The sequence below is a fragment of the Triticum aestivum genome, chromosome 5D (genome assembly GCF_018294505.1).
Source record: "Triticum aestivum cultivar Chinese Spring chromosome 5D, IWGSC CS RefSeq v2.1, whole genome shotgun sequence".
Classification (NCBI taxonomy): domain Eukaryota; kingdom Viridiplantae; phylum Streptophyta; class Magnoliopsida; order Poales; family Poaceae; genus Triticum; species Triticum aestivum.
In genome coordinates, this window is record NC_057808.1 from 493,616,001 (window position 1) to 493,638,946 (window position 22,946).

Here is a 22,946-nt window from a genome sequence, read left to right on the forward strand (position 1 = left end):
CCCCACTATATATATGAGAGGCCTAGGATACAAGTGACCTACTAGGACACGACTCCATATCCTATCTAAACACAATACAACTATAAGTCCAACTGTAACCTACCTTGTACACAATATTCGACACAACTCTAACAGACCGAGCGCCACCGGTCCACTCAAAACCCTAGAAAACGTTTCGGGGATTAGATTTCCTTTTATTTATAACAGGAATTGAAGATATTCATTTTTTTAGTAAAAATATACTACATTATAAGCAGAATCGCAGCACGTGCATGCCTGCCGTTAGATGAAAACCCAACGCTTATGATAGATCCACGTCGATAGCTGTTTTATCTCCTCTCTTCTATACACAGCAGCACACAGGCAAACCGGACATTGTTCAGCGTCCCACACCTTCATCGTGTCATTGCAGCAGTACATATGCCCACGTTTCGACACAACTTACATGCAAATACGATCACGCCTTCACTGCGGCGCTGGCGGCGGCGGAAGTGAGGCTCTGAAGGTGCCTCTCGACGACGTCGAGGCCGCACAGCTCCTTGACGTCAGCCATGGTCGCCGGCACGTCCATCTGGAACGTCAGCGGCGAGTTGGCCTTGAATTCCTTCCTGGCCGCCCTGATGGCCTCCCGCATGGCGCAGTGCACCGACGCCGCCAGCAGCAGCGGCGGCTCGCCGGACGCCTTGGAGGAGAGCACGCGCTTCTGGTCGCGCGCGCTGTTGATGAGCTCCACGTTGAACTGCTTAGGGATGGTGTCAACCGTAGGGATCTTGTACGTCCATGTGCCGTCGTTCACCACCAGCCCGTCGGCGTTCGTCGCGTAGTCCTCGTTCGTGAAGAACCCAACCCCTTGCACGAACGCGCCCTCCACCTGATCCAAAACGAATTCAGATGACAACGATCTTCATTCTTCAGCAATAGCAAGTGGATGTGCCGATCGGCGGCGAGCTCACCTGGCCAAGGTCCACCGCCGGGTTCAGGCTCTGCCCGCAGTCGTACACCAGGTCGCTCCTCAGGATCGTCGTCGCTCCGGTCAGCACGTCGATTTCCACCTCGCTGACGGCGGCTCCGTAGTTGATGTATTTTACAAAGGCTGGGTCGGGTTTCCAGTAGGCGTGGGCCGACAGGTTCACGCTCGCCATCTTCGCCTGGGCGATCAAGGCGCTCCATGGCGCCGCAGCGCCTGACTTGGCCTCGAGGCCCTCTTTGATGGGCTTGAGGCGCTCGACGAGCACGGCACACGACTGGCGGACCGCCTCGCAGCTGCTCTCGGAGGTGGTGCTCCCACCGGTGAAGCTGCCCTGGATCAAGCTCAGCGTGTCGGCCTGAATGACGCGCACCTTGTCGAGCAGCCCGTCGGCGTCGGGACAGAGCTCCCGCAGCCCGAACGCCGTCATCTGCTTCACCTTGGTATACAGCCCTTGCCCGAGCTCCACGCCGCCGACCTCCACAGCGATCGAGCCGTCGTTCAGGATGGACACCTTCCCCGGCGTCGGCCGGAGGGTCACCTCGTAGGTGATCGGCACGCACGAAATGCCGCGCTTCTTCCACCTGCTTCCGCCATTGAACCGTTCAACTGCCTCCGCCCTGCTCCGGTACTCCGGCGACGAGGCCAGCTTGTCGAAGATGTCGATGAGGCTGTACGTCGGGGCGTCCCCCGCGGCGTCGCCGTAGAACGTCCTGAGGCTCTCGACGCTGTGGAGGTTCTTTCTCCGGACGGCGTTGGTGTCGGCCCCGAGCGCGGACGCGACGTGCTCGATGATGGCCTCGGCGATGAAGGAGCCCTGCACGTCGCCGGGCGCTCGCACCGCCGACTTGGACGACACGTTCGTCTTGCACAACTTGATGTCGAAGGCGAGGGCGCCCCAGTTGTACTTCTTCAGAGAAGAGATGGTGTGACCTGGCATCAACGGGCTCAAGTCCGGCGATATCCCGGCGTTGATCCCAAGATCGACGAGCAGAGCCGTGAGCGTGCCGTCCGACTTAAACCCGACGGAGTACTTCACCTTCATCGGGTGCCGCCCTCCCGCCATGATCATGTCCGTCTTGCGGTCGAGGTACATCCGGACAGGGCGCTGCAACTTGAAAGCTGCAACTGCACACGCACATGCTACCTGAATACAGAAACCAATTGCACCATCATCAGAAGATTGTGCAACTGAAATGCACAACTTATTGTAACATTCCTGGGGCACTTGCATTTTTTTTCCTGTGAATGCTGCAACTGAAAGCACACACACATGCAATCTGAAGTACACACACATGAATCTCTGCTTATATTGTGGGGCACTTGCAAAAAAAATATTCAGATAAGGGGTGCTTTTTATAGTGGGGCACTTACATGGGTTCCTTTCAGTCCCTTTCCACCAAAGCCGCCTCCAACTCTTCTCGTGATGATGCGAACATTGTGGTATGGAATGCCGAGGCAGTCCGCGACGACATTCTGCGTGATCTCTGGTAGCTGCGTTGAGGAGTAGATGGTGATGCAGTTATCTTCGTCGGGAATGGCCAATGCGGTCTGAGTCTCCATGTAGAAGTAGTACTGTGATTCAAGTTTCACCTGTCGGAAATTAACAAAAGACACTAGGTGTTACAACTGGGATCATGTCTGAAAATGCAGCATGCTAATAATATCAAATGTGTACCTCTCCTGATAAGATCTTGTGATCAGCTTGAGACATCCCTTGGTCGATGTCCCCAACTGGCCGAGGAGCCAAAAATGGTGGAGTTTGGAAATAGCTGTTATGTTGGATGGCATCCTCAATTGTCAGAATCGGCGGCTCAAGGTTCTCGGTACTATAATCGATTACAGCTTGCTTCGCCGCCATATAGGCGTACTTCTGTGTTTCAGCAATCTGAGTGATGTCAAAGCAACACAATATGGTAAGTTCTACGACCTCGCAAAATATAGGGTAAAAATAGACTACCACCGGTTATGCATTTTCCTGAAATTGAGTTCAAGTGGTTCAGAAGTAGGTACCACAATGCCAATATTTTGACCAGCAAATTCAGATACCGGATCACCGAAAAGAGCTTCCTCTCCTAGCATCCTGAAGCCGGATCCAACATTTTTACCACCAACTGGAATGTCCTTTGCGGAGATAACCGTGATGACCTTTTCTGAAGCCAAAGATGATCTGAAGTTGACACTTTTTACATGGGCATGAGGGTGTGTGCTGTAGATAAATGCTCCATAGAGGCAATCCTTGGGAGCAGGGATGTCATCAACATACATAGCCTCCCCTGTACAAGAACCAAGAATATTGTCAAGTTAATGATTCAGAATAGGAACTACCAAACGATTTGTTGGACTTCTTGAATGATTTCTTCTCTAGGGTTGCGGACTTGGATGGTGTTAACCGTGCTTTCATCACCTGCTGCCCAAATGCGACGTGGTGCTCTCCGCTGATGGGTTCCGAGCCATTTCCCTCCAGAATTGTGTCATGAAGATTGTCTCTCGGATCTTGACCACGCGGCTGCAGAAATTTTTTGAGCTCCTGGTGTCCTTTGAACAGTCTGGATTTATTGCCGGGTGATGCATCGCCGACAGCTTCTTGTATGCTGCCGATTTGTTGCAGAGCTGTCGTCTCCGCAAAACACCCACGATTGCCTTGAAGTTGGATTTCAAGAAGGCCTTCGATTCGGTTAGTTGGGTAGCACTGGATGTTATTTTGCAGGCACGTGGCTTTGGCGACTGTTGGCGCTCTTGGATCTGAAATATCCTTGCCACCGGCAAAACTGCGGTGTTGCTGAATGGGGTGCCCGGCAGATGGATTCAGTGTAAAATGGGGTTGCGTCAAGGAGACCCGTTGTCGCCTTACCTCTTCTTGATCGTTGCAGACCTTCTCCACCAGATGATTGCCAGGGATGCCTCCTCGTCCAGGTTGCTGCATCCGCTCGTCGACGATTTGTCGTGTCCTGTTATTCAGTATGCGGACGATACCCTCCCCTTGGTCCCTGCTGAACAGGGACAACTCTCGCGGCTCAAGTCTATTCTGGATGCATTCTCTGCCGCCACGGAGCTGTCCATCAACTTTCACAAAAGCACCTTTGTTCCGGTGAACGTGGACCCCGCCCGTGCCACCCGCCTGGCTGCTGAGCTTGGCTGCCCACTGTCGATGTTCCCCCAGACGTACCTCGGCTTACCTCTCTCCCATATGAAGTTACCTGCTAGCGCCCTGGACTTCTTGCCGACCAAGATTGAGCGGCGCATCCCTGGATGGCGCACGCGTTTCGTCGACCAAGGGGGTCATTTGACACCCACTTCTGCGGTGCTCTCCGCGATCCCTACCCATGCCATGTCGGTGCTCCCCCTCTCCAAGGGCACTATGGCCAAGATGGACCGCCCCCGTAGGGCCATGTTCTGGCCAAAATGGTTCATAAAATCTTCAGTGGTGTATGTAACCCGTGGACCGTTTGGGTTCGACGCTGGTACCTGGGTGATCGACCAGCGGCCTCTACCCCCACTTGGAAAGTTTTTGCCTCCCTTGTCCCGCTCTATCGTTCGCTTACGTCGATGAGGTTTGGCAATGGAGAGCACACCTCCATCTGGCATGACAACTGGACCTCGTTGGGTCATTTGGCGGCTGCTCTCCCCGCGGCTTACTCACACTGTCTCCGCCTCGATGCAACCCTGGGGGACTTTGGTTAGCTTGGTGCTGATGCAGTCCCCGTGCATGACCGTTTGTCTAGAACTGTAGGTTTGGAAGTCTCCTTGGTTCGATCAGCTGTTAACCACGTCCAGCTCTCCGCGGTTGATGATGAGCGGATCCTAGCTTGGGGTGGGAGCCTTTGGTTCAAGGCGAGTGCGGTGTACCGCATGATCAAACTCTCCGGCCATGAGCTCCCCCTGCATGATCTCAATTGGGATGGCTTCATGCCCGTCAAGGTCAAGGTGTTCGCCTGGTTATACGGCATGGTAACACTCGTACGCGGGACTTCCTTCATCGGATCGGCTTCCTCGAGCATGACTACTGCCCCTTTTGCCCCGGGCGGCCTGAGACAATCATGCACCTATTCCTCGAGTGCCCCCGCTTACAACCAATGTGGGCGCACGTCCTCGGCCGCCACGGTATGCCCGTCATTCGCCGTGTGGAAAACGTTTGGCGTGCCTTCACCGCCTGTCACCCTTCCTGGAGTTGTCCGCTTCTCAGCACGACGATGTGTCGTGTCCTTTGGGTTGTCTGGAAGACCCGGAACCGGATGGTGTTCAATAACATCCGGGTTTTGGATCTTGACTTGCGGCACTCGATCCAGGAGCACCTCCGCTTGTGGGTGGTCCGGGCCCCCTCCCGCGTAGACTATGCCCTCTCTCGACTCTGCAGAGCTGTGTATTTACCGACCCGCTGTCTTTTATTATCAATACAAAACTGAGTTCAGGTGGGTGATCGCCCCCCATTGACTGCTCAAAAAAAAAAAAGAATAGAAACTACAGGGGCCAACAAAATTGGAAACAAGCGAGAATATTGTCAAGCCATGTTTCAGGATAGAATTTAGATGTGCCAACATTTTTCTTTTTGAAGAAATATATTCAGGAATAAAGCATATGAGATGGCTCAACATTGATTGAACCAGTGTACTGAAGATGAACAAAAAGAACTCCCAAATGATCTTGAAGTATGTAGAAGAAAGTATTAGTATAAACAATGCTTACTAACACTGTCAAGTACTAGTAAGCACTTCTTAACCATTCGGCATGAATGATGAGCTATATATAAAAAAACTAACACTTGTAATTGAAGAGTACAAATCAATTGAAGGAAATACTTGTAAGCTAAATAAAACATTGGAATAAGAGTTGTAGGAATATACCAGAAGCTTGCAGCTCCGCCCCGGCTTTCGTGATAGGCTTGCCGACAGGTTTGTATTCATCACTGAAAACTAGTTCTTGCCTTGAGCGAACCGGCAAGTCGTCGCTTCCAACAGTACCATGCTTCTCGGGGCCATTAGCACATGACCCATTGGGAGCAATAGCATTCGCCGGTTCATTCAGGTTGTTACCAAGTGAAGAAAGGAAACTGAATAAGAAACTGACAGCCAAGCTGACTCTGTACTCAGGGTGTGTGGTGCCTTTTGACGGCGAGATAACATCTTTCAGCAACTGAACTGCTTCAAGTATCACCGCTGCACTCACTGATTTCCCCTTCAGGAATTCCTCAACTTTCCGAGCCCGGGTGGCGTGATCGACACCGTAAGCGCCGAATGCGAGGCAGATATCCTCAATTACGAGCTGCCCTGAAGTCCTTGCCAGGAATGCAGAATTCACAAAGGAGACAGCATTGCCGAACGGTCTCGGGGATGCACGAGAGGTCTCGAAGATGACATTGTCTGAACCCCAATCCGGGACAAATATGCTGAGCAGTATGGTCTTGGCATCACAGGGAGGCTGCTCCAAGAACTCCTCCATCGTCAGGCGCAACATCTTGGAAGCCGTCTGGACTGTGACCGTCGAACCCGCGGCGAGAAGAACGGTGGCGATATCCGACGGAAACTGCAGCCGCTGTGCCATGATCACGTTCCCGCCGACAGTCGCCGTGTTCCGGACGAACGGCGAGGCAACCTTGCTGAGGTGACCGGCGATCTTTGTGAACACCGGAGTGCCATCGGAGAAGACCTCGATGACTTTGGAGATGGACACGGCTGCCCCGATCTCCAACCCCTTGCTGCTCCTGTCGATGACTGAAAGCTCCGGGATCCCTTGGATGTCGATGTACTTATCGTACAGGTCTTGATCCTTGTAAACTCCGGCGCCGGTATTGGACGCCACGATCTTGACCGAGTTTTCGTCGAACCAGTTGGAATCAAAGAGGCTATGAAGCTCCTCGATGCTCTTGGGATGGTACCAGCCGTCTTGGCCGGCGATCGCCGCTGGAATATCGTTCATTTGACCCTTGATCTCAGACTTTAGGAACTCAGGGAAGGTGCAGACGGCGCCGCTAGAGTATTCCGGCAGCTTGCCGACGTCGGCGCGGTCAGTGCCTTTCTTCCAGAACGAGTTGAGGCCGAGATCCTCGAGGTCAACGTCAGCGGCGAAGCTCTTGCAGGTGTCGAGGATGGGCCGGTAGCCAGTGCAGCGGCATAGGTTGCCGGAGACGGCGTGCTCGGCCTCGGAGCAGGTGAGCTTGGAGAATCCCGTTGGCGGGGCAGGGCCGTCGGGCTTGTCGGCCTTGACAAGGGCGGAGAAGATGGACATGCACATGCCGGGGGTGCAGAAGCCGCACTGGGAAGCGTGGAAGCCGGCGAGGCGCTGCTGGACAGGGTGGTAGCCATGGCGGGTGTTGCCGATGCCCTCGCTGGTGGTGACCGAGCAGTGGTTTAGGCTGCCGACGAGCGTCAGGCAGGAGCTCGCCGAGTGCTCGGTCACCTCGTCGGTGGCCGGGTTGTACTTGGAAATGAGGACCACGCATGCGCCGCATCCACCTGCATGCATGCACGCAGCAACGTTAACACACGTTGTTAGTTCATTTCAGTTTTTTTTTTTGAGGGATTTGTTAATTTCAGTTAGAATCGACCGAAACTGAAGATAAAATCTCACAGAATTTCAGGCTGAAGACAACGGTTGTCCGTAAATGTAAAAGTAAAAAAAAAAACATGGACACTAGTTTTATAGAAGAATCCCACCTGAGAGAGGCACCAGAAAAATCAACCCCGACGAGGTTCAAACCCTGGTCGCAGGGTGAGCCACTGCCCACCTTGCCACTAGGCTACAACCTAAATGTAAACAGCAAGGATACAAACACTGGAGAGTGAAGTGATCCTACCGATTAAGATCCATCAAATCACCGGTTGGTGCAAAATGTGCAATCAATTGTTCATGTCTACCCAAAATGATAGTACAAAAAATACCCGCCAACAAAATTGATAGTACAAACTTGTATATAACCTTTTGGCTAAAACGAAACTACTATAAAAACGACGCACTACATGCACGACAGCTGCATGATGTCAATCTTGCCGTCCGCTCCACTTTGATAATATGAATGGACGCATTGATATGTGCTATCGTCCATAAATCGTCTGCCTGCATCGTGTGTATAGCACTGCTGTGGCTAAAATTGCCTAATTGTGTATTTAATTAGCAAAGTATAACCTTTTGTTTCGAGTACTATTGTTTATCGCAAAGAAAATATGAGCGCACAGGCACTTTCATTTTCCGAGGCGCACGCAGGAACAACACATGGGGTAGTAGTAAAATCATCAGATACATACAAAAATACATGATGCCAGAGACATGCATATGTAATTACAAAATTTCAAAATTACATCGAATCTTTGCATGTGAGGAAGCAACCATATAGGGAAATTTCTACATGCAGAAGACCCCCTTTTATTTTGGGCCCTCCTAACTGGCGAATGTTCGTGAGAGGAGGTGGCACATGCGAGCAGTTCGATGACAGTTTTAGTTGTGATGAAGTGGGAAGAGTTGTCATTTTTTTCAAAAGAAACCCCCGAGAAGGCAATTTTTAAACTACCCTCGTTTGATCTCATTTTTTACAACTAAAACTGCTAGCAAAGATGGTTGGCTTGTCATCCCCCTTGCACAGAACGTTCGTTCACCAGGTAAAATTACCGTTTATGTTTTGTGCACGTTAGAGGATACAAAGGATAAACTTTCCATACGTGTTTACTCGAAAATCTGATAACACACATGCGCCATCTAGTCACGTCCTTATTTTATTTACCTTTTTCTTTTTTAGGATTATTTACCTTTTCCTAGGTAAAAGAACAAGTTGGAGAAGATATAGTACTTAAATACTGGAGTAGAAAGCAAGGCGATTCCCTACAAAAAAACTAAAAGCCAAGGCAATTGCAAAGCACTTGGTCCCACTAGTTACCCCGTTTGTTGGGCTATTTCTGTACAGTGTCAAGTTATGTGAATCTATATATAAATATCAATATAAAGCATCTGCCAAAGGTGATACGAGCAAAAGTTGACCCGCAAACCGATAAGGGGCATTTTACGGAGCGAAATTACCCCGGACAGAGCAGACTTCGTAAATGAAAGTGTATCCCACTTAGTCCTGGCCACGGGCAGCCCGGCCCGAAAAAGCCCGCCTAGATTTTGAGCCCGAAGACCGGGCCGGGCCGGGCCCGGGCCCATCGTTTTCGCGTTTTCCTGAAGGACGGGCCGGGCCGGCCCGAAGCCGGACGGGCTTTTACGTGTTCGGGCCGGGCTCGGGCCCAAAAAACAGGCCCGACGCCCGGGCCGGGCCGGGCTCGGGCCTGGGTTTTTTGCGTCGGGCTTGGCTAGGCCCGGCCCGAAGCCTGGCCCGGCCCGAGGTATGGCCAGGTATAATCCTACTATAGCCTTTTTTTCCTTTTTCCTCTCGTCCCGACAGAGCTCGTCTCTGGTCACGGCGTGCCTTGCCTCGGCGCCGCCCGCCCCGACCGTGCGCTCCCTAGCGCGCCTGCCCGTCCCTGATTGAGCGCGACACCGCCCGCCGCTGTGCGCACGCTCCCCAGTGTGGCCGCGCGAGCCCCTCCCCCCTCCCCCGCCCTTCTCCGGAGCCGCCCGCCCTGATTCGGGCCACCGGTGGCCTATTTCGCCCTGCCCGTGGACGGCCTCGCCCGGGCAGTGGAGGTCGAGCTGGCCGCAATTCGGACCGGTGGTGGCTTCTTCCGACGGGTGACGACGGATTCCGATGAGTTCCTGGTAGATTCTAGCCAGTTCGACGGCGACACGTCTGCTCCGACGAGGTTTGATCGGTTTGCGGGTTGAACTGTATACTGTCTTCGAAACTATACATATGAGGTTTTCGCGGATGAATTTTTAGTACCCTTTAAAAAGTTTAAGGGCCGAACGAGTTTTATGGGATCTGCTAGACGCCGTTTTTCCGAATGAAACTGTAAACACTTTTTTTACGGGTTTGACCACTTTAAGGGGTCTGCTAGAGATGCTCTTACACAATTTCGCTATGTGGCGAACAGAAACAAGCGCCAAAGTTTTTAGTAAACTAGTAACATCGGTAGTTGAACATGGATGGGGCCTGATCACCAAACATGAAAAAGTAACATTGACAAATAAGAGAGTCATGGTCCAATGGTTTTGGATGGGTGTATGATTGCTCCACTATGGGAAAAGTACAACGGCAAGGTATCCTTTTTGATCCTTTTGTCTCTGTCATGCCTGAGCTGAGTGGCCAATAATCCTACACCTACGGGCTGTTACGGGCAATGCTATGTAATCTTCCTCTTAATTGTTTCCAGAGAGATGCTACACACACGGAGGCTTTACTTGGTTTTACGGGGTGGTTAGGATATGATTGGCTTAGATTTGATAGAGTGAGGCGGGCCCACGACTTAAAATCAGGGGGGCCCAATTAGTGAAGGCCAGGCGGCAGGGTCCGTGAAAGTCCGTCTGTTTTGCGCGTGTGTGTAGTATTATCGCGGTTTCCACCCTTGTCCAAGAATGTAGCATTGCTTGCTCTTGCTGAGTATATGTAATCTTAGATAAAAGTTAAGAAAATAGTGATATATCTCAATGCCATCGCTAGGCCGGGTGTACTGAAAATAACGTGTTGGGCAAGGTTATTTCCGCCAACTGTTATACAATATCGTTGGTGGTCGACTAGTCGTTATTTGATAGTAGGTAAAGCTAAATTAAAATTCATTCTTAAAAAAAGTCAAATTAAACTTGAGGGAAAAAAAATTACTACCACTGAACTACAAAGTCGAATTATATACTCCTACTTGAAATTATACGCGTGAACTTGCCTGATTGGCCAGATTATGTCTTCACATTTCGGAAAATTCAAATCAACATTATTATTACTAGCACATATGCCCGTGCGTTGCAACGGGTGAGAGATTTTATGTGTCCATATAAACATTCATCAATGCGGCATGCCAGAATCCGAAAAGTGCCACCCAACGGCGACATAGAGACGCACGCCAAGGTCAAAATGTATATCAGCAAAAACTACACAATTAATGATTTTGCTTTTCTCTTAATTATTTAGATTATTGCCTAATTCTTAGGGCATCTCCAACATCCCCCCGTACCCTCCCCCGCTCATCTGCCAAGTCGCCGTTGCTCCCCTTTTTTCCGTCGCTCAAGCTCCAGCACCGACGGCCACTCTGTCTCTGCATGCATGTATGCATATATGCTGATGATGCATATATGCTGCAGGTCTCGTCTTTTTTCCTGCTTTGGCCTGTTTGATTCATGCAATTTGAGAACGTATTTAAGTTGCTAAGATGTGATCTAAAAGAGCAGGGTGGGACTATTGATTAAAAAAGGAGTACAAAATTTTATCACATGGAGCAACTATTTTGGTAGCGGCCCATAACAGAAACTTAAATTCTGGCCCATGAGACTTACGAAGCTCCAGACCACGTACGCGGACGACGACGTACGAAACTTTTGACGGTAGATGTGAAAAATACCACCTCGAATATGTTTTAAATTTAAACTGAAAGCGTAAAATCACGGGAAGAAGCTATTGTGATGGTGAACCCGACAAAGTCAATCCGTGCTTTATTATTAAGGAAAAATATGGAAATAAAAGAGCAGCGGTCAGTCCGATCGTCTGTGAGTGTTGAGCTGGCTGAAAAGTCAATACCGAGATCCATAGTTGGTTCGAGCTGTGAAGGATGATGAACCATCATCTGTGACGTTGGTTCGGTCGAGCTGCCTCGATCCGCGTATTCCCATCGGAACGAACCACTGAAGGAAAAATTAAAACGAGCGGATATGAATTGAGTGGTGGACGGGTGCTCACCTTCGCCGCAGCCGAGCTTGGGCCCCCTGACGGGCGTGCGCGTGCGGAGGAACTCCAGCAGCGTCGTCGACGGGTCAACGCCGGCTGCCTCGTGCCGCGCGCCGTTCACCGCCAGCACCACCCGCTCCGCCGCCGCAGCCGCGTCCTTCCCCAGCGACCCCATCGCTCTACGCAACCCACCAAGTGCGCGCAGGGAAGACAGACGGAGGCCCTTTTTACAGCGCGATTTCGATCGCTACCTGGATGTCAAGGGGCGCGAGATTGGTGTTCGGTGACGGTGCGTGTACACTCTCCGGTCCAGACAGGCGTCCGGCGGAACTGACCGAGGCGGTACGCTAGCTTCTCGTGGACTTTTCTGCTGCCGCAGGAGCATCAGCCAATCGGTAGTAATATACGAGAGATCAAAAGGACGGGAAAGGTCACAATTGATCTGAAGATGACACACTGTCAGCCCAGGTTTGTTTGCTTTTGTTCTCGTTTAGGGTTTTTTCGACAAATCATGAATTTTATTACTAGCTTACAATAAAACATCGAGAGGATTCAAACACAATAAGCACACTTTTAACCTTTGCGTAGTCATTAGGAAGCACACAGCCAAAATCAACGCGTGCACACAAAAACACACCGAGAATTAGCAAAGACAAACAAGACCAGAGTCCCAAGGTATGTTTTGGTGGAGTATAAAAAGAAAAAAAGGAGTACTTTGAAGGGATCAAAATAATGATCACTAATGTTCTTGTTTCTGGTCACCATGAGGTTAACCAGCGCTGTGCTGCATCACCAGTATTCCCTCTGTTTCATAATGTAGTGCGCCCGCGCTTTTCGAAATTTAAGTTTGACCATAAATTTAACCAGCGAGACCGACTACGGCGGGAGCAAAAAATTATACCACTAAGTTCGCTATTTCGATACGAATTTAGTGGTATAATTTTTGCTCCCGCCGCAGTCGACCTCTTTGGTTAAATTTATGATTAAATTTAAATCTCGAAAAGCGTGGACGCACTATATTATGAAATGAAGGGAGTAGAAGTGAGGTGACTTGTGACGGGCTTATTTCAGAATCGGGTTGTTAGGAAATATGCAGTATGTACATATGGTAAAATATGCATAAACCTCCTTGTAAAATAGAAAAGACAAAGAGGAACACGACTAAATATATAACTCTAACCTCTCCCTTCCCCTAAACTGATGGTGGACCAACAATATTAAATTTGAAGAGATAGAAGCCATATTGTGTTATACTCTGAGTTTTCGTAAAGTAACCCGTCAACTGTATCTTCAAAGACACATACTAAAGAGCAATATCATGATCCTACACACTAGCGCGCACAAAAAAGTATCAACGCCAATATGTTTGGTGAGCTCATACTTCACAGGGCCGCGTGCAATACTAATAGAGCATGTGGTGTCAGACAATAACAGAGTACGTCTAGTGACAGAAACATCAAACTCCTGAAGTAACTACTGTAACTAAGTCATCTCTACCGTCAAAAGAGCCACAACATGCAACTCAACATCTGTTGAACGGGAAATGCAGTATGTTTCTTCGTCTTCTAGGCAATAAGAGAACCACCAAGAAAAACACAATAAGCAGAAAATGAACGGCAATATGAGGGATCGCTAGCCCATGTAGCATCTGAATAGGCCTGAAGTTGTACTGAACTGGAGCGGAGAAGAACAGACGTCATTCCGTCAAGTCCGACTCATTATCTCTATCTCCCCCGCGCCCCCGCCTCTGAGACGACTCGGGGGCAAACTCTAGCTCCTCCACCTCGTCCCCCTTCACTTCTCTCCTTTCTGCCGCCGCCCAGGTGCCCACCGGCGTGGCCGCGTGGTACAGGTGAAGCTGGCGGTGGGGATCCTTTCGTCTTCATCTCGGGTGGAGGGCCTCGGCTTCCAGGGCGGCGGCCCTGGGTGGTGGCGTGCGGTGCGGCCTGTGCGGCGGCCGGTGTCGGCGGGTGCTGGTGGGTCAACTACCCGATCGTGTGGGCGGCATGAAGGTGGTGGGCGTCGGCTGCTGCGGCAGCCTCCCGCTGGTTTCTGGTCGCCATGGAGATGTTCTTTCTCAACCCCGATCTGCAGCGGATCCAGCCCCTGGTGGCTTCGGCTGCCGATCTTGAGTGCTAGCTTTGCGGATCTGATGGCTGGAAGTGGATCCGGGGGAATCCCTTGGCCGGCGCAGCGGCCACTCCGAAGGCGGTGCCTTTGGGTGTTGTTCCCCTTGTTGGAGGCTTCGGAGAGGATCCCCTTCCTTCCATCCCTCCCAGGAGCTCAGGTGAAAGCCTCAAACCCTCTGTTCCAAGCGACGACGACACCGTGGTGGCGTGCTCCTTCCTGAAGGCGTCGTTCGGGGGCTGCTCAAGCGGTGGTGGAGGTGGCGGTGGTTTGATGACGGTGTGGCCAGGCTACATCTCCGGCGCCTGCTCTGTCCCTGGTGTGGTTGGTCCCGGCCATTGGTGTAAAGGGATCGGTATCCTTCTCGACGCCGGTGGTCCGGCGATTCCTATCCTTGACTGGTGTATGGTGCTGCCATTTTCGGCCTTCTTCGTGGTTCAGCGCCTTCGTCCAACATCTCTCGTCCGGCGTTATGTCTTGCCGCTGCCGGCGACGGTGCTTGGGTGGTAGGGCCTCCGTTGCGTGCGGGTCTGCTTCTGGCGTCTCTCTTTGGGCAGCTTGGACACCTTGATTTGGGTTCTAGGGGAACTGATGACCCACAAGTTAGGGGATCTATCGTAGTCCTTTCGGTAAGTAAGAGTGTCGAACCCAACGAGGAGCAGAAGGAAATGACAAGCAATTTTTAGCAAGGTATTCTCTGCAAGCACTGAAATTATCGGTAATAGATAGTTTTGTGATAAGATAATTCGTAGCGGGTAACAAGTAACAAGTGTAACAAAGGTGCAGCAAGGTGGTCCAATCCTTTTTGTAGCAAAGGACAAGCCTAGACGAACTCTTATATAATGCAAAGCGCTCCCGAGGACACATGGGAATTATTGTCAAGTTAGTTTTCATCATGCTTATATGATTCGCGTTTGTTACTTTGATAATTTGATATGTGGGTGGACCGGTGCTTCGGTGCTATCCTTACTTGGACAAGCCTCCCACTTATGATTAACCCCTCTCGCAAGCATCCGCAACTATGAAAGAAGAATTAAGATAAATCTAACCATAGCATGAAACATATGGATCCAAATCAGCCCCTTACGAAACAACGCATGAACTAGGGTTTAAGCTTCTGTCACTCTAGCAACCCATCATCTACTTATTACTTCCCAATGCCTTCCCCTAGGGCCAAATCATGGTGAAGTGTCATGTAGTCGACATTCACATAACACCACTAGAGGAGAGATAACATACATCTCATCAAAATATCGAACGAATACCAAATTCACATGATTACTTATAACAAGACTTCTCCCATGTCCTCAGGAACAAACGTAACTACTCACAAAGCATATTCATGTTCATAATCAAAGGGGTATTGAATAGCATTAAGGATCTGAACATACGATCTTGCACAGAATAAACCAACTAGCATCAACTACAAGGAGTAATCAACACTACTAGCAACCCATAGGTACCAATCTGAGGTTTTGAGACAAAGATCGGATACAAGAGATGAACTAGGGTTTGAGAGGAGATGGTGCTGGTGAAGATGTTGATGGAGATTGACCCCCTCTCGATGAGAGGATCGTTGGTGATGACAATGGCTTCGATTTCCCCCTCCGGGAGGGAAGTTTCCCCGACAGATCAGCTCCGCCGGAGCCCTAGATTGCTTCTGCCCAGGTTCCGCCTCGAGACGGCGGCGCTTCGTCCCGAAAGCTTCCTCTTGATTTTTTTCCAGGTCAAAAGACATCATATAGCAGAAGATGGGCACCAGAGGCCTGCCAGGTGGCCCACAAGCCAGGGGTGCACCCACCACCCTTGTGGCTACCTGGTGGGTCCCCTCTGGTACTTTCTTCGCCCAATATTTTTTATATATTCCAAAATAATTCTTCGTAAAATTTCAGGACTTTTGGAGTTGTGCAGAATAGATCTCTCAGATTTGCTCCTTTCCAGTCCAGAATTCCAGCTGCCAGCATTCTCCCTCTTTGTGTAAACCTTGTAAAATAAGAGAGAAAGGGCATAAGTATTGTGCCATAATGTGTAATAACAGCCCATAATGCAATAAATATCAATATAAAAGCATGATGCAAAATGGACGTATCAACTCCCCCAAGCTTAGACCTCGCTTGTCCTCAAGCGGAAGCCGAAATCAATAAATATGTCCACATGTTTAGAGATAGAGGTGTTGATAAAAATAAAATACGGACATGAAGGCATCATGATCATCTTTAGAACAACAACATATATTATCATATAATTTCTTATGCTAAAGTAACAATTCATTCACAAGGTAAAGTATGAATCAAAAACTTCATTGAAAACTAACAAACTATGATCTTAGTCATTGAAGCAATTGCAATTTATCATAACATCGGAAAAGAGTCAATGTAAGAGCTTTTGTGTAGCAGGTCTACATACTCAATGATCTTTTAATCTTTCACAATTGTTAACACTCACGCGATACTTATGACTTTAAAGCCCCAGTTGGACACAGAGAAAGATAGGGGCTTATAGTTTCGCCTCCCAACCTTTTACCTCAAGGGTAATGTCAACAATAATGCTTTATGATAGCCTACATCCGAGTGGATATATATATTTGGATCTTTCTCCAACACATAGTGCTTGCTAAAAAAGAAAAAGTGTAAAAAGAAAAGGGTGAAGATCACCATGACTCTTGTAAGGGTAAGAGGTAAAAATAAAAGACACGCCCTTCGCAGAGGGAAGCAGAGGTTGTCATGCGCTTTTAGGGTTGGATGCACAAAATCTTAATGCAAAAGAACGTCACTTCATATTGCCGCTTGTGATAAAGAACTTTATTATGCAGTCCGTCGCTTTTATTTCTCCCATATATCACAAGTTCGTATAAAGCTTATTTTCTCCACACTAAAAGATCATACATATTTAGAGAGCAATTTTTATTGCTTGCACCGATGACAACTTACTTGAAGGATCTTACTCAATCCATAGGTAGGTATGGTGGACTCTCATGGCAAAACTGGGTTAAGGGATGTTTGGATGCACAGGTAGTATCTCTACTTGGTGCAAAGGATTTGGCTAGCATAAGAGGGAAAAGCAAGCTCAACATGTCGGAGGATCCATGACAATATAACTTCTATTTGGATATAAGAAAACATAACCCATTATGTTGTCTTCCTTGTCCAACATCAACCTTTTAGCATGTCATATTTTAATGAGTGCTCACAATCACAAAAGATGTCCAAGATAATGTATTTATATGTGAAACCTCTCTTTCTTTATTACTTCCTATTAATTGCAACAATGACCAAAACTATGTTTGTCAACTCTCAACAACTTTTATTCATCATACTCTTTATATGTGAAGTCATCACTCCCCATAAGACCATTATATGATCTCAAAACAAAACTCAAAGCTAGATCATACTAAAAACTTTATTCTACTAGATCAAGATATAACCAAAATGATCGAACTAAGAAGAACGATAAAGGTAAAGGTGTGATGGTGATACGATACCGGGGCACCTCCCCCAAGCTTGGCAGTAGCCAAGGGGAGTGCCCATACCCATGTATTTAGATCTCTTTCTTCGAAGGTGGTGATGATAGAGTTGATGATGTTGTAGGCTTGTCCTCCATCTTCCAAGGCATAGGTTCACCATCATAGAAAGATGAACGAGTCTCCGGGATCCTCAAATCTACAGCCAAACTCATCCTCTTAAATCTGTATTCATACTCACATTTTTGGTTTTGCAGGTCATAGATCTGGGCTTGGAGATGCTCGATTTTCTCGTGAAGCTTGAAGATGGCCTCTCCGATGTTCTTGCATCCAACTTGTGGTCACGGGTAAATTGCACGATCATGGAGTGATTGTCATTGAGTCCGCGTTCCACCATCCCTTGGCACTTGAAGACTTGTTGCTCCATTGCTTCGAGCCTTGTCTCCATGCTTCCAGTCTTCTTTGGCCCTTGAACATCGCGGATGTGCAGCACCCCTCATGCATCTTGATGGTTTGAGGGTGTTGCAGCACCTCCGCGAGGTAGGGATTGATGATCTTCTCGATGAACATGTCCTTCGGAGCACTTGCGGACGTCATTGAGATCTAGATCTGTCCAAAAACAGCTCGAAATAAGAACAGTGGATTTCATCATGGTACGGTGGTCAAAACCTTCGGGAGATTATATAATGAATTTTTACTGATCAAAAGAAGTGTTGTGCAAGAAAACAGAGTCCGGAGGGCACACGAGGTGGCCACAAGGCACATGGGCGCGCTCAGGGGGTAGGGCGCGCCCCCCTACCTTGTTGCTTCCTCGTGCACTCTTCGGACTACTTTTAATTTTCCTAATTTTTTAAATATTCCAAAACTGAGAAAAATTGCCATTGGAAACGTTTTGGAGTCGATTTACTTACCGTACCACATACCTATTCCTTTTCGGAGTCTGAATCGTTCTGAAAAGTCTCCCTTATGTACTCCTCCGGTGTTATGGTATTAATAATATTGGTTTCAACATTTATGGGGGTACCTGAAATATAATGTTTGATCCTTTGACCGTTTACCACCTTCAGGTAAGTGCCTTCGGCGTTGTTGGTCTTGATGGCACCGGAACAATAAACCTCCTCGATAATGTAAGGACCTTCCCACTTAGAGAGAAGCTTTCCTGCAAAAAATCTTAAACGAGAGTTGTATAGCAAGACATGATCACCTACATTAAATTCATGCTTTTATATCCTTTTGTCATGCAATATTTTAACTTTTTCTTTAAACAAATTGGCATTCTCATAGGCTTGGGTTCTCCATTCATCAAGTGAGCTTATGTCAAATAACCTCTTTTCACAGGCAAGTTTGAAATCATAATTTAGCTCTTTGATTTCCCAATAAGCTTTATGTTCTAGTTCAAGAGGTAAGTGACATGCTTTTCCGTAAACCATTTTATACGGAGACATGCCCATAGGGTTTTTATAAGCAGTTATATAAGCCCATAATGCATCATCAAGTTTCTTAGACCAATTCTTTCTAGATCTATTAACATTGTTTTGCAAAATCAATTTAATCTCTCTATTTCTCAATTCTACTTGACCACTAGACCGAGGGTGATAAGGAGATGCAATTCTATGGTTGACATCATATTTAGCAAGCATTTTACGGAAAGCACCATGAATAAAATGTGAACCACCATCAATCATCAAATATCTAGGGACTCCAAACCTCGGAAAAATAAATTCTTTAAGCATCTTAATAGAAGTGTTATGATCAGCACTACTAGTTGGAATAGCTTCTATCCACTTAGTAACGTAATAAACAGCAACTAAAATATGTGTATACCCATTAGAGGAAGGAAAAAGTCCCATATAATCAAAGCCCCAAACATCAAATGGTTCAATAACAAGTGATTTAATAGGCATTTCCTGACGTCTACTAATATTGCCAATCCCTTGACATTCATCACAAGACAAGACAAACTTACGAGCATCCTTGAAGAGAGTAGGCCAATAAAAGCCAGATTGTAATACCTTGTGTGTAGTTCTATCTCCAGCATGGTGTCCTCCGTAGGCCTCGGAGTGATACTTGCGTAGGATCTGTTCCTTTTCATGCTCAGGTACACAACGTTTAATAACACCATCTACTCCTTCTTTATAAAGGTGTGGGTCATCCCAAAAGAAATGTCTTAAATCATAGAAGAACTTTTCCTTTTGCTGGTATGTGAAACTAGGTGGTATAAATTTAGCAACAATGTAATTAGCATAGTCGGCATACCATGGAGCACTACGAGAAGCATTTGTGACAACTAATTGTTCATCCGGAAAACTATCGTCAATAGGTAGTGGGTCATCAAGAACATTTTCTAACCTAGACAAGTTGTCTACAACTGGGTTCTCAGCTCCCTTTCTATCAATAATATGCAGGTCAAATTCTTGCAGCAAGAGAACCCATCTAATAAGTCTAGGTTTAGCATCTTTCTTTTCCATAAGATATTTAATAGCAGCATGATCAGTGTGAACAGTTACTTTGGAATCAACAATATAAGATCTGAACTTATCAGAAGCAAATAGAACTGCTAAAAACTCTTTTTCATTAGTAGCATAATTTCTCTGGGCACTGTCTAGAGTTTTAGTGGCATAATGAATAACATTCAATTTCTTATCAACTCTTTGTCCCAGAACAGCACCAATAGCATAATCACTAGCATCACACACATGATTTCAAAGGGTAAATTCCAATCAGGTGGTTGAACAATAGGTGCAGAAATCAAGGCTTTCTTAAGTATTTCAAATGCTTCTACACAATCATCATCAAAAACAAAAGGAACCTTTTTTGCAAGAGATTAGTGAGAGGCCTAGAAATTTCAGAGAAGTCCTTAATAAACCTCCTATATAAACCAGCATGACCAAGGAAACTTCTAATACCTTTGATATCTTTAGGACACGTCATCTTTTCAATAGCATCTACTTTGGCTTTATCTACTTCAATATCTCTTTCAGAAATTTTATGCCCTAAGACAATACTTTCATTAACCATAAAGTGGCACTTCTCCCAATTCAAAACAAGATTAGTTTCTTCACATCTCTGCGAAACTCGATCAAGTTTGCTTAAGCAATCATCAAAAGAAGTTCCGTAAATGAAGAAATCATCGATGAAAACCTCAACAATCTTTTCAGAGAAGTGAGAGAATATAGCAGTCGTAAATCTTTGAAAGGTAGCAGGTGCATTGTATAAACCAAAAGGCATACGTATCTAAGCAAAAGTACCGAAAGGGAAAGTGAAGTGGTTTTTTCTTTATCCTCTTTTGACATAGGTATTTGAGAAAAACCAGAATAACCATCTAGAAAGAAGAAATGTGTATGTCTGGATAGTCTTTCTAGCATTTGATCAATAAAAGGTAGAGGATAATGATCTTTTCTAGTAGCTTTGTTTAATTTGCAAAAATAAATTACCATCCTATAACCTGTAACAATTCTTTGTGGGACCAATTCATTCTGATCATTAGGAACAACAGTAATACCTACCTTCTTAGGGACACAGTGAACGGGACTTACCCATCTACTATCAGCAATAGGATAAATTATACCTGCCTCCAGAAGCTTTAGTATTTCACTTCTTACCACTTCTTTCATCTTAGGATTTAACCGTCGTTGATGATCAACAACTGGTTTAGCATCAGGCTCCATATTAATTTTGTGCTGACATGGAGTGGGGCTAATGCCCTTAAGATCATCAAGAGTATATCCAATAGTGGCACGATGCTTCTTCAGAGTTTTCAATAATTTCTTTTCTTCATGTTCTGAAAGGTTAGTACTAATAATATTAGGATATATCCTCTTTTCATCAAGATAAGCATATTTCAAGGCATCAGGTAATTGTTTAAGCTCAAACACGGGATCACCCTTGGGTGGCGGAGGATCCCCAAGGATTTCAACAGACAAAATTGTGTTTCAAAATAGGCATTTGGATAAAGAATATTTCATCTAATTTGTTTCTTTCATTCATAAACATATCATTTTCATGGTCTAGCAGATATTGTTCTAAAGGATCGGCAGGAGGCACGATAATAGAAGCAAGACCAATATTTCCATCCTTACTAGGCAATTATTCACCATGGGGTTGTCTACAAAATTTAGAGAAATTAAAATCATGAGACGCAACCCCAAAAGTTACCGTAACAATTTTTTTCTCACAATCTATCTTAGCATTGACAGTGTTCAAGAAAGGTCTACCAAATATAATGGGACAAAAATCATCTTGTGGGGAACCAAGAACAAGAAAATCAGTAGGGTATTTTATTTTCCCACACAAGACTTCAACATCTCTAACAATACCAATTGGTGATATAGTATCTCTATTGGCAAGCTTAATAGTAACATCAATATCTTCCATCTCAGCAGGTGCAATGATACGTCTCCAACGTATCTATAATTTTTTATTGTTCCATGCTATTATATTATCTGTTTTGGATGTTTTATATGCATTAATATGCTATTTTATATTATTTTTGGGACTAACCTATAGCCCAGTGCCTGTTCCTGTTTTTTCCCTATTTTTGAGTTTCGCAGAAAAGGAATACCAAACGGAATAAAACCTTCGCGATGATTTTTCTTGGACTAGAAGACTTGAAGATGAAGTCGGAGGAGCCACGAGGCGGCCACAAGGATGGAGGGCGCGCCCAGGGGGTAGGGCGCACCCGCCACCCTTGTGGGCCCCCCATGCACCTCCTGACCTAATTCTTTCGCCTATATATTCCCATATATCCCTAAACCACCAGAGGCATCCACGAAAACACTTTTCCACCGCTGCAACCTTTTGTACCCGTGAGATCCCATCTAGGGACCTTTTCCGGCACCCTGCCGGAGGGGGATTCGATCACGGAGGGCTTCTACATCAACTCTATTGCCCTTCCGATGAAGCGTGAGTAGTTTACAACACACCTACGGGTCCATAGCTAGTAGCTAGATGGCTTCTTCTCTCTCTTTGATTCTCAATATCATGTTCTCCTCGATGTTCTTGGAGATCTATTCGATGTAATACTTTTTGGCGGTGTGTTTGCCGAGATCCGATGAATTGTGGATTTATGATCAGCTTATCTATGGATATTATTTGAATCTTCTCTGAATTCTTTTATGCATGATTTGATATCTTTGTAATTCTCTTCGAACTATCGATTTGGTTTGGCCAACTAGATTGGTTTTTCTTGCAATGGGAGAAGTGCTTAGCTTTGGGTTCAATCTTGCGGTGTCCTTCCCAGTGACAGTAGGGGCAACAAGGCACGTTGCCATCGAGGATAAAAAGATGGGGTTTTCATCATATTGCTTGAGTTAATTCCTGTACATCATGTCATCTTACTTCATGCATTACTCCATTCTTTATGAACTTAATACTCTAGATGCATGCTGGATAGCGGTCGATGTGTGGAGTAATAGTAGTAGATGCAGAATCGTTCCGGTCTACTTGACACGGACATGATGCCTATATTCATGATCATTGCCTTATATACCATCATAACTTTGCGCTTTTCTATCAATTGCTCGGCAGTAATTTGTTCACCCACCGTATTATTTGCTATCTTGAGAGAAGCCTGTAGTGAAACCTATGGCCACCGGGTCTATTTTCCATCATATAAGTTTCCAACCTACAATATTAGTTTCTGATCTACTCTT

The 22,946-nt window shown here is 46.7% G+C and overlaps 1 protein-coding gene across 1 annotated transcript; it reads right to left on the bottom strand.

Moving 5' to 3' along the window:
* Window positions 1–248: 248 nt before the first annotated feature.
* On the bottom strand, window positions 249–12,085 carry LOC123123129 (indole-3-acetaldehyde oxidase). Its single transcript, XM_044543580.1, has 7 exons — window positions 11,721–12,085; window positions 5,812–7,419; window positions 2,981–3,243; window positions 2,646–2,855; window positions 2,342–2,560; window positions 954–2,114; window positions 249–871 (listed from the first exon to the last, which is right to left on the bottom strand). The coding sequence occupies exons 1-7, from the start codon at window positions 11,881–11,883 to the stop codon at window positions 458–460; spliced, it is 4,038 nt and encodes a 1,345-aa protein (XP_044399515.1). The 5' UTR covers window positions 11,884–12,085; the 3' UTR covers window positions 249–457.
* Between the last annotated feature and the right edge of the window lie 10,861 nt (window positions 12,086–22,946).